We start from the raw sequence: 11,140 nt of genomic DNA, 5'->3' as shown, positions 1-11,140 counted from the left end.
ACTCCTCGGAAGGAAGGTTGGGCATTCCTACTTCCATAGTGATACTGCCTCGGAAACCCAAGGAGGGGTCGCTATGAGTCGGGGCCGACTCGACGGCACGTAACAACAACAACAACTATAAGATTATTTACATTTAAATCTGCACTCATAGCATGTCAGAGCTGAAGGGCATTTAGTAATATTTGTTGGTGAATGGTGGCATAATAAAGTATCTGACTGAAAACCAAAATATTGATGGCTTGAACCCATCAGCTGCTCCTGGGTGAAAGATGAGGCAGTCTGCTTCTGTAAAGATTTACAGCCTTGGAAACCCTCTGGGGCAGTTCTACCCTGTCCTATAGGGTCACTGTGAGTTGGAGTTGACTCAATAGCAGTGAGTTTTAGAAGCCCTTGAAGGAGCCCTGGTGGCACAACGGCTAAGTGCTTGGCTACTAAACAGAAAGGTTGGTGGTTTGAAACCACCTAGCAACTCTGCAGGAGAAAGACCTGGTAATTTGCTCCTGTAAAGATTACAGCCTAGCAAACTCTATAGGGCAGTTCTACTCTGTCACAGATGGTTGCTATGAGTTGGAATTAACTTGGTGGCACCCAACTACAGCAACATGATAAACTGAATATATCGTGGACTGCCAGAAGAACAAACAAATCAGTCTTAGATGAAATACAACCAGAAGGCTCCTTAGAAGCCAGGATGGCAAAACATCGACTTGCTTTTATTTTGGACATGTTATCAGGACAGATCAACTGCTAGAAAAGGACATTACGTTTGGCAAGTAGAGAGTCAGCAAAAATGAGATAAACCCTCAATGAGATGGATTGACACATCTCATTAGCCACAATGGGCTCAAACATATCAAAGATCATGAAGATGGTGCAGGGTTGGGCAATGTTTCCTTCCATTATACATAAGGTTGCCATTATTCAGAGCTGACTACATTGCACTAACAACAATATATTAAAGTTATTCTGTTCTGATTGATGGGGATGTGTGGCCTCCATTGGGCCCCTACCCTGTTCACCTCCCAGCCTCAAAGATGGCCACCAAAGGGTCCCTGCAGAACCCCCAGGCTGCCTCAGAATGAGGCAGGAAAACCGTACACGAGGGGAGTTGAGTGACTTGTCCAAGTCACCAGGAGGGAGGAAAGGTTCAAATCCTCCTCCTGGAGTATGGACTGGCAAACCTTCTGGACTCCCTTTCCTCCATCTGTGACAGAGGAGTGAAAATACCTGCTTGGCCATGTTGTGAAACTGAAAGGGGACAGGGCATGCCCCCACCCTGTAGGAAGTCCCCGTATCACAGGGAGATCTCCCATGAGTGGATGCACTTGGAGAAAAGGAAGCAAAGGCTAACTAGCTAAGCTAGGTTGTGAGTATCTAAAGCAGGCAGATTCTCAAGGGACGACATGAAGCCTCTGCTCAGCTGGCAATGTCCTCATCCAGTCCTTGGCCAGCCTACAAATCCCCTGCTGTGCACTTGGGAGCCACATCACCTCACTCTATGGGCTCTGGGAAACAGGGTGCCACCTGCCCAGCCTCTGAACATGTCCTTCCAATCAATCCATCCCTTCAGCACACTCCCCAGCTTTCTTTGTGAGGCTGCATTTGTCTCTGTAATAAACATCCTCACTATGCCTTGGGAGAAGGTAAAGTGCTTTTCTGCTTTCGGGCATCAAGCTCGACCTCCCAATTATGGTTAATAATATCTATCAACTTGGCTAGGAGCTCTGGTTGTGTAGTGCCTAAGGAATTTGACTGCTAACTGGAAGGCTGACTGTTCAAACCCACCAGCTACTCCTCGGAAGGAATACTGGGCAATCTACTTCTGTAGAGATACCACCTTGGAAACGCAAGGAGGGGTCGCTATGAGTTGGTGGTTTGGCAGAATTGGACTAATTGTTTTTCCATAATGCAATATAATATAATCACCTTCATGATGTGATCTGACACGATCTGTCAATCAGTTAAAAGTGATGTTTCCTTGAGGGTGTGGCCTACCTCCAGTATATAAACGGATGTTCTGGTAGATCTCCCTCGTTCTTGACTGTGCACCTTTCTCAGACGCACTCTTCTTACCGAGTTTTGTTGTACACAGTGTCACAATGAATTGGAACCGACTTGGCAGCACCTAACAACAACAATACTGCTCTTCTCATCACCTGACCTCTGGTTCTTGGGATACAAGCCTGCAGTGGCCTCCAGCCTGCTGCCTGACCAGCAGATTTTGGGTTCATCAGCCCCTGCAACCAACAGCAGAAGTCTTCTGCCTCCTACCTGACCCATGAGTTGGTAATTGCCAGCCTCTACAATTATGTGTGGAGGGGGAAGTGGAGTGGATTGAAGTGAGACAATGGTGTGCTTGTTCAACAAATCAAGTGTGACACCTGAGAGTCTTTAGGAGAGAGCCATTTCCTTGAAGTAAATCTCTCTATATTTCTATATACACTTCAGTAGTTTTGCTTCTCTGGAGAACCCAGATTAAGACACTCCCTAAAATGGGATTTATCATCTCCCACTCTCCTCCAGACTGCTCCTCTTCTGAATTATCTATTTCAGCCCATGGCATCATGTCTGCCCATTTGCCTAAGGTAGAAACACAGAAGATTTGATGCCTTCCTTTCCTTTGTTGCATTCAACTAGATACAGAAACCAGAACCAACCAGTTGCTGTTGAGTCATTTTCAGTTCGTGGAAACTCCACGTATGTCAGAGTAGAAGTGAGCTCTGTAAGGTTTTTAGTGGCTGATTTGTTCAGCAGTAGATCACCAGGCTTGTCTTCTGAGGCACCTCTGGGTGGATTCGAACCCCAACCTTTCTGCTAGTAGCCTAGTGCTCAACCATTTGCACCACCCAGGAACTCTTAATTGGACACAAATCCTGCCAATTCTGCACCTGAGTATTTCTTGAGAAAGTCTTTTTTATTATAAAGAATTTTTTTTTTTTTTTTTACTATAAAGATCTCATTCCTTCATCCTTTTAGAACTTCAACATCTCTCACCTTGACTATTAATGACAACAGCCCCCTGATGAATGGTCTGCCTCCTGCCTCTCAGCCTATTGTCCTGGTGCTTATGTGCTAGTGGGGAAGCCATTGGCCACAAACAATGAGTCAAATCTGTAACCGTCATTGCAGACTGTGGTAAGTGATAAGAATGAAGAGAAGCATGTTGTCAATGAACATGATGGGGATGTGGGGGATACTCTTGCTCGGTGGTAAGGGAAGACCTTTCTTCAAGGGGCGACTTCTAGGCTAAGACCTACAGACAGTGGAGTCCTTGCACCTGTGGGAAAGCCAGCTAGGCTGTTCAGTGGTCCAGAGCCAGGCCAAGCCTGGCTGGCATGGGGCCCCAGGACTAACTGCGTAAGGTGCTCATCTTTCCACTCCATCCCCCAAAGGGGAAGAAGGAGCTGGTCATTTAAGGAGCTCTGGTGGTGCAGTGTCTAAGGCATGTGATTGCTAACCAGAAAGTTAATGGTTCAAACCCACCAGCCACTCTGTGGAGGATGGGGCAATCTACTTCTGTAAAGATTTACCACATTGGAAACCTAGAGGGGGTTGCTATCGACTTCATGGCAGTGAGTTTGATTTTGGTTTGAGGGGTGGGAAATCATTCCAGGCAGATGGAACAGTTTGTGCAGAGACCTCAAGGTAGGAAAGAGGAGGCACGTATAGGAGTGGAAAGACCCAGCCTGCGCAGGGTGAAGAAGGAGGAGAATGAGTGGAGGGGCAGAGTTAGAAGCAGGCAGAAAGAAGCTGGGGCTTACTGAGTCCTTTAGGTCATGGCTGCGAGTCAGAATGTTTTCTCTAAGGGCGATGGGGAGCACCTGATGCTCTCAGTGGCATAGTACCCATGATCTGATTTGCATCTTAAAGATCACTCTGGCACTTGCAGTGTGGAGGGGGAAGCGGAGTGGATTGAAGTGAGACAACGGTGTGGTTGTTCAATAAATCAAGTGGGACACCTGAGAGTCTTTAGGAGAATTTCCAGTACTTGGAATCTCTGGGTGGCACAAATGGTTTAACCTCACAGCTAACCAGAAGGCTTGTAGTTCAAAGTCCACCCAGAGGCACCTTGGAAGAAAGTCCTGGTGATTCTTCTGAAAACTCAGTCATTGAAAACCTTATGGAGCACAGTTCTACTCTGACACACATGGGGTCGCTATGAGTTGGAATTGACTCAATGGCAATTGTTTTTTTGGGGTTATTATTGGGGGAATGAATCTAGAAGAGCACTCCATAATCAACAGTGAGTGCTTTGAAGACAAAGATTGAATTTTATTCTTCATTGTAACTGCAGGATCTCAGCTTGGTGCTGAGAAGTTAAAATGTTTACTACACGAATAAATAAGAGTGAAATTTTAGTTCAAGCTTGTGTTATGTACAATCTGTCCCTGACCCTGGCCTGACTGTCACCAGGAAAGAGGCAAGGACCTGGTATATTCTTGTCTCATTCAAGGTATAATTACTAAGCCTCTTCAATCTCTAGGAATTTTTAGGGGCAGAGTAAGGAATGAACAACCCACGCAGTTAGTCCTGGGGACCATGCTGTCCTGGCTCAGGAACATCAGGCAGCCTTGTAGCTTTTGGATAGGTGCAAGGACTCCATAGTCTGGGTTGCTGGCACCACATAGCTATCATTCCAGGCAGGGCTCTTTGTCCCAGGGGTGTTGCTTCCAGTGCAATCTTATTTCCCTACAGTTCAGGTCTGGGTTTTTCTGATTGGCTGAGAGGCTGATTGTGCTATAGTTGACATGTCAGCAGGGCATGCTTTGTGGTGGAAAGAGAGCTGCGGAGTGAGAAAGACTGAGAATTAGGCTCATTTCTGCCACTGCCTTGCTAGGTGACAACTAGAGACTATTACCTGAAAGGAGCCACACTCATAGCCTCTGGACTGTGTGGCTTATCTGTATCCACCTGGCCAAGGGGTAACATGTTCTGTAAATGAAGACCAAGCCAGTTTTTGTCTGGTCCCTAGGAGGGAAAGGCTCCAGCCAGGTAGACAGCCTCTACAAACTGAGTGGCTCCTGGAGTCCTTTGGTAGTAGCAATAGTGAATGCACTCAGCTGCTAACCAAAAGGTTGGAGGTTCAAATCCACCCAGAGTGCCTTGGAAGAAAGGCCTGGTGATCTGCTTCCAAATATCAGCCACTGAAAACCTTACTCTGACATTCCTGTGACCACCATGCATTGAAACTGACTCCACAGCAACTGGTTATCTGGCCCCAGCTTCCAGGGCCTCTGCCCACATCATTGGTGAGGATCTAGCTTGAAGGATTGGCCTGCATCCCTTCATGATCCTGCCTCTGTCCTAAGTGAATCATTTTGACCAGTTCCAGGGCTGGAAGGTGCTGCAATTGGTTTAGCTGCCCCACTGCTCTAAGAAGCTGTCTGGAAGATTTATTTCAGAGAGCTTGGAATGAAAAGCCAGTGTGGGGTGATTCCATGATAAAGCAGGGTATGGAACACTGAGGGTCAATCTTGAGGGCACTCAGGCACTTCAGTGTTAGCTACAGGTTTGGGAAGAGAGGAGGTCAGGGGTGAGCAACAGGGTCCAGGCCAGGGAGGGGTCATGTAGCTGCCAGTAGGCATGGGAGGCATGGCTGTACCAGTCTGACTTGATGAGGCCTGGGGATCAGGCAGGGCTCTAGGACACTGTGGCTGTACCAGATAACTGGCTCAATCTAGAAGCAGCCAGGTGAGGTTGTATCACATAGGGATGAGCCTGGTCTTCTGTGCCCAGGTTCCCAGGGCATATCCTGGGATATGCACTGCATATCCTGCTAGTGCAATATCTTCACAGCACATGGATCTCATCTTTACCTGCATATGTCTCATCCAGGACCCCCAGGTCTGTGATGATCCAGCTTTGTAGGCCGTGGGACATGGCCTAGGACCTGGTACCCACTTAGTCCTCAAGACATGAAATGTGGAATTAACATATGATATACCAATAAGTCCAGGTCAGTAAGCACTGCAAACCTACTATATGATTTGTCCTTGGTTAATAAGTCCCCATCTCTGCCACTGGGTGGGTTCCCAGCCAAAACTTGATTTCTATTCCTTCAGAAACCGTCCCAGGGCCTTCAAGGAGGAAACTGTCTGCTTAGACCTCGGTAAACATGACATCCTTCTAAAACCACGTCCCCACCACATATTAATTTGTTGTTGTTAGCTGCCACCCAGGTGGCCTCCTGACCTCTAGTGATCCCCCACACAATGGGATTGGACTGTTGGGATCCATAGGGTTTCCACTGGCTAAGTTTTGCAAGTAGATTGCAAGGCCTTACTTCTTAGCCTTAGTTCAGAAGCTCTGCTGAGACCTGTTTGACATCATAACAACATGCAAACCTCCATTGGCAGATGGGTGGTGGGTGCCCATGAGGTGCATTGGTTGGGAATCATCTGAGTCTCCCTCCTATTTACCAAGAAACCAAACTCACTGCCATCGAGTTGATTCTGACTCATAGTGACCCCCACTGGGTTTCCAAGGCTGTAAATCTTTAGACCAACCCATCTTTGTTCTGTGGAGTGGCTGTTGGGTTTGAACCATCAACCTTTTGGTTAGCAGCCAAATGCCTTACCCATTACATCACCAGAGTCTCCCACATGGAAGGTGAGTATTCCACCACTGCCCCAGAAAATAACTTCTTGTCCTGTGCTATAGAGTTGATTCCAAGTAACGGTGACCCCATGGATGAAAGAGTAGAACGGCGCCATAAGGTTTTCTTGACAGTAATCTTTATGGAGGAGCCCTGGTGGCTCAGTGGTTATAAGCACTTGTGCTAATTAAAAGGCTGGGAGTTCAAACCCACCAGTTGCTCTGCAGGAGAAAGATATGGCAGTCCACTTCTGTAAGGATTACAGCCTTGGAAACCCTATGGAGCACTTCGACCCTGTCCTATAGGGTTACCATGAGTCAGAATTGACTCCATGGCATCAGGTTTGGTTTTTGGTTTAATCTTTATGGAAACCCATCACCAGAACTTCTCTTTTGCAGAGCTGCTGGGTGTGTTTGAGCTGTCAAGTTTTCTGTCACCAGCCAAATGCAAATTGTTTGTACCATCCACCAACCTTCAGATACTAACCAGTCCAAGTCAAATTGACCACCTCTTTGAGGTCTCATAATGCCAGCACTAAAAGCTCTGGTGGCATAGTGCCTAAGGCATTTGACGGCTAACAGAAGGTTGGTGGTTCAAACCCACCAGTCACTGTGGAAGGAAGACTGGGCAATCTACTTCCATAAAGATTTACTGCCTTGGAAACCCAAAGGGGGGTCATATGAGTCAGAACTGACTCAATAGCAGTGAGTTTGGTTTTTTGGTTTAATGCCAGCACTTGACTGCATACCCAGCAGGTTTGAGTCAAGATCTCATACGGGCCCAAACAAGGCAAAACTGGTCACAGAATGGCCTGGAACTAGGCCTTTCACACTGGGCTCTACTAAAGGGCACCCAAGCCAAGGATAAATATGGAGCAGCTTCTGGGACCATCAATTTTATACAGATATTTAGAAAATAAAAAACTATGCGCTTTTGCACAGACATAGAGGCCAAAGGAGCAGGTTTACTTTTCTACATGTGCCGAACTTTCGATCTAGTTATTATTAAGTGCCATCAAACTGGCTCCAATTCATCATGACCTTATGCACAATGGAATGAAACATTGCCTGTTCCTGTACCATCCTCACAATCTTTGTGATGTCCAAGCCCATTAGGGTCTTCCCCTTTTCCTCTGACCCTTTTTTTGCTCTGGAGTAGGACATACATCTAAGTGTATGAGATGAAGCATGAGACTTCAACGAAATTTTGCACATTAACTGAACAGAACTAAACCATTACCTGCTACTCTCAACCCCATTCTTTTCTCCAGTGTGGCAGGCCTACTCTTGTGAACGTGTTTGAGGATCTTTGCTGGTGCTCTGAGGAAATTCTGGCTGAATGTGTGTGCAAATCACCAATTGGTTTTGCATTCCTGTCTCTCCCATGAGCTGCTGCTAGCATTATTTGATGCCTGAGCCAAGACTGAAATCAGTGTCAGATTATCCAATAAGCAAGGTAAGCACACACTTACTTGTATTTACTTACTAATCTGTAGTGAACAATTTCACATTTTTCACCACATCAAAGATTCTGCTTCTAGGTATGGCTGGCATCAGTCTCTCTTCTAACCCCCACAGCACCTTCCTACAGAATCAAAGCTTCTTTTCAAATTTATAATCCCTGACAGGGCCAGAGTACCCAGTAAGCTAAGTAAGCACAGGCTTACTTACTAATCTGTAGTGAACTGTTTCACATCTTTGATGTGGTCAAACCCATGTGAAATTGTTTACTACAGATTAGTAAGGAAGTACAAATAAGCCTGTGCTTGCATTGCTAACTCGCTACTCCCACCACCCCTGTTTGGAATCAATGTAGGGTCTCATTTTCAGGAATTCTTAGACATTGCATGAATTCTAGGTCTGATTCTGCCACTGGCTTACTGTGTAACCTTGTACAACTCCTTTTCCCTCTCTGGTCCTCAGTTTCCTTATCTGTAAAATGAGAAGGAAGGACTGGATAATCTCTGATGTTCCTTTCAGCTTTGACATTCTGTGACAGTGTGTCCAGGTGGATATAATTCAGATTCAACTAAGATGTATCCAGATTCAACCAAAATGTGTTCTGAGCATACTTTCACACACATTATTTAATTTAGTTTTTTCAAACTTCAGAAAGGTAGGTGTTACTATCACTATTTTGCAGGTTACAAAATGGAGGCTCACAAAAGTTTAGTGTGTTAACTGAAGTCACACAGCCAGGAAGTGGTAACTCTGAGATTCAGTCTCAGGCCTGTCTGATTTGTGTCCAAGGTACTGAGAACTGACACTCTGAGTCCAATGCCAAATTGGCTTCCCCCATCCCTTCCCCCTTGCCTGCTCAGGAGCTCAGCTGAAGGATGGAGGTGGGCTCAGGTTGGGGCTGGAGCTAGAGCTTAAAGTCAATGGTAGGTACAGGTAGACTTTGGGCAGTAAGGGCTGTAAGGGCTAGCAATGTTCTGGAAAGCTGGAGAGGGGCACGTCATCAAGGGCTGAGAGCAACATCACTGGCCCTGACTAAGTCTGGCTCTCCCAGGTAAGTCCTCTAGGCCCCATTTGTACTTTAAGCTTAAGGAGCTTTGCAATGCTTTGCCATCTAAGAGCCCCTGCCTGCCACGTGGCTTGCCATCCCCAGAGACCCACCCTCACAAATTCCTGTGCACATTCCCCAGCTCCCAGAAAGCATTTCCCAACATCAGCAGACTGAGGGCAGAAGCAGAGGAGGGCTGTTGGAGACTGAGCTTGGAGCTCTGTCCTGGAGATGAGCGGGGAGGGGATTTAGAGGGGAGGGCAACTTTAAGCCATGCTTTGTTTCAGCCAATCCATCACCACCAGTGTGCGTCCAGGAAGGCTTTTCAGATCTCAGTTTCCTTCCAGAACCCTAGGGTGGCCCTAATTCCTCGAATGACATTGGGCAAGTGAATTTCTCTCTCTGGGCCCCAGTATCCTCATCTGGGCAATAACCAGCTGACTGCATCCAGTTGATCCCAGGTTGTTCCCAGCAGTGACATTTAAGGATCTACTATTATTTACTTTACCTTCCTATAAGCTGGGGCTTGAGCCAGATAGATGCCTTTGGAGAACGCACCAAGCTGTCTGGATATTCCCACTGTCTGGATAGTCCCACTCCGCAACTACATGTATCCCTGGCCCCCATCCCCCACGCCAAAGGCGCACCCCTCGGCGCCCAGACTCCTAGTAGGTCTAGGCCTGGCCCTTTAGCCTTGCAGTTCTGTAAACGCGAGCGCCACGTTACAGCCGCTACTGCGGCGGCGGCAGCGGCGCAGGGGGCGGGGGAGGGAGAAGAGCCCACTTTTCCCGCTGCCTCCGCAGCAGCCCAGGTCCTAGCCCCAGCGCGTCAGGGGGTTCTTTCGTACCCCTCGATTTGTTGCACAAGCCCGGAGTCAGCTGGGAGCCCGCCACCTCTCCATCGCACCCAACCGACCTGCGGCTCCGCAACCCCCAACTCCGAGGAGCTAGCGCAGTCTCCTTTTCTCCCCCAGCTACTGCGAGGCAGGGGGCCGCGGCGCTCCGACGCCTCGGTCTAGCCCTTTCAGTGCTTAAGCGTGGGGAATTACACCTCCCCCGCCTGGGGCAGACGATCCAGGCTGTTTCAGGCTTGGGGGAGTGGGTTAGGTGGGGGAGACAGGTTGGAAGGACCATTTTTGGCTGGACCTGGGTCCAGTTTCATCGTCTCTGTTTATTCCCTCGCACCCCATCTTCCTCTGCATCTCTGGGCCGTGGCCCCTCTGTCCTCATCTCGGGCGAGGTTAAGCTAACCTGGCGGGCAGCCTCAGCCCGCACCTATTCCGGGTCCGCAGTCCCCGTTCCCTCTGCTTGCAGCTGCAGGGTCACCCACCCGTCTGGGGTTAACCCTCAGCTCCCGCCGACGGTGACAAGCGTAGAGGGACCAAAGTTCGGACGCCATCTCTCTGCCGAAGCCTCTGCCCCCAGAGGACCGCGGTCCTGGCGCGAAGAGGTCAGGACGCGCCGCCCGCCTCACCTGTTTCTCCAGCGGCTCCTTGGCCGAGAGCGCCGGCTTGGGGGAGGGCGCGCGGTCGCACACACAGCCCTCTAGTAGGTAGAGCCCCGAGGGCCGCGAGCTTGAGTCGCTTTCGAAGTAGAAGAGCAGGTTCTGCAGAAGCGCGAACCACTTGGTTTGCCATTTTGTGTTGTCCGAACTCCGCTTGCTCAGGTAGCCCTTGCGCGTACCGTCCTTGCGCGCCAGCAGTCCTAGGGACGCGACGTGGCCATCATTCAGCCGGATCCCCTTCTGCATGGTGCTCCGAGGCCAGCGAGACCCCACGCGCTTACATCTTCTCCTCCCCGCACTAGGTAGACCTCAGTCCGTGCGCGCCGCGCGCCGCTTCTCTCTGGCGCTCGCTTGTTCGCTCCCCCTCCCTTCTTTCTCCTTTCCCTCCCCCAAATGTCTACACTCCAGGATCTGGCGCCGGACCGCAGCTTCCTGAATCCATATATGCCATTCCGCGCCCGCACGTCTCTTCAGCTCCGCGCAGCCCCCAGGCCCAGGAGGAGTCGCCCGACCCTCCCTGGGCGCCGGGCAAACTGA

The 11,140-nt window shown here is 49.0% G+C and overlaps 1 protein-coding gene across 1 annotated transcript in view; it reads right to left on the bottom strand.

Annotated features, from left to right (window-relative positions):
* Window positions 1-10,849, bottom strand: part of RASGRF1 (Ras protein specific guanine nucleotide releasing factor 1) — a 132,019-nt gene extending 121,170 nt beyond the window's left edge. The window contains exon 1 of the mRNA XM_007951826.2: window positions 10,574-10,849. Coding sequence (XP_007950017.1) covers window positions 10,574-10,849 — 276 coding nt within the window. The remainder of the gene's footprint in view (window positions 1-10,573) is intronic.
* Between the last annotated feature and the right edge of the window lie 291 nt (window positions 10,850-11,140).

Source organism: Orycteropus afer, unplaced genomic scaffold (genome assembly GCF_000298275.1).
Source record: "Orycteropus afer afer isolate SDZICR_OR568_19922 unplaced genomic scaffold, OryAfe1.0 scaffold00313, whole genome shotgun sequence".
In the NCBI taxonomy this organism is placed as follows: domain Eukaryota; kingdom Metazoa; phylum Chordata; class Mammalia; order Tubulidentata; family Orycteropodidae; genus Orycteropus; species Orycteropus afer.
This window is presented reverse-complemented; position numbering and strand designations above follow the sequence as displayed.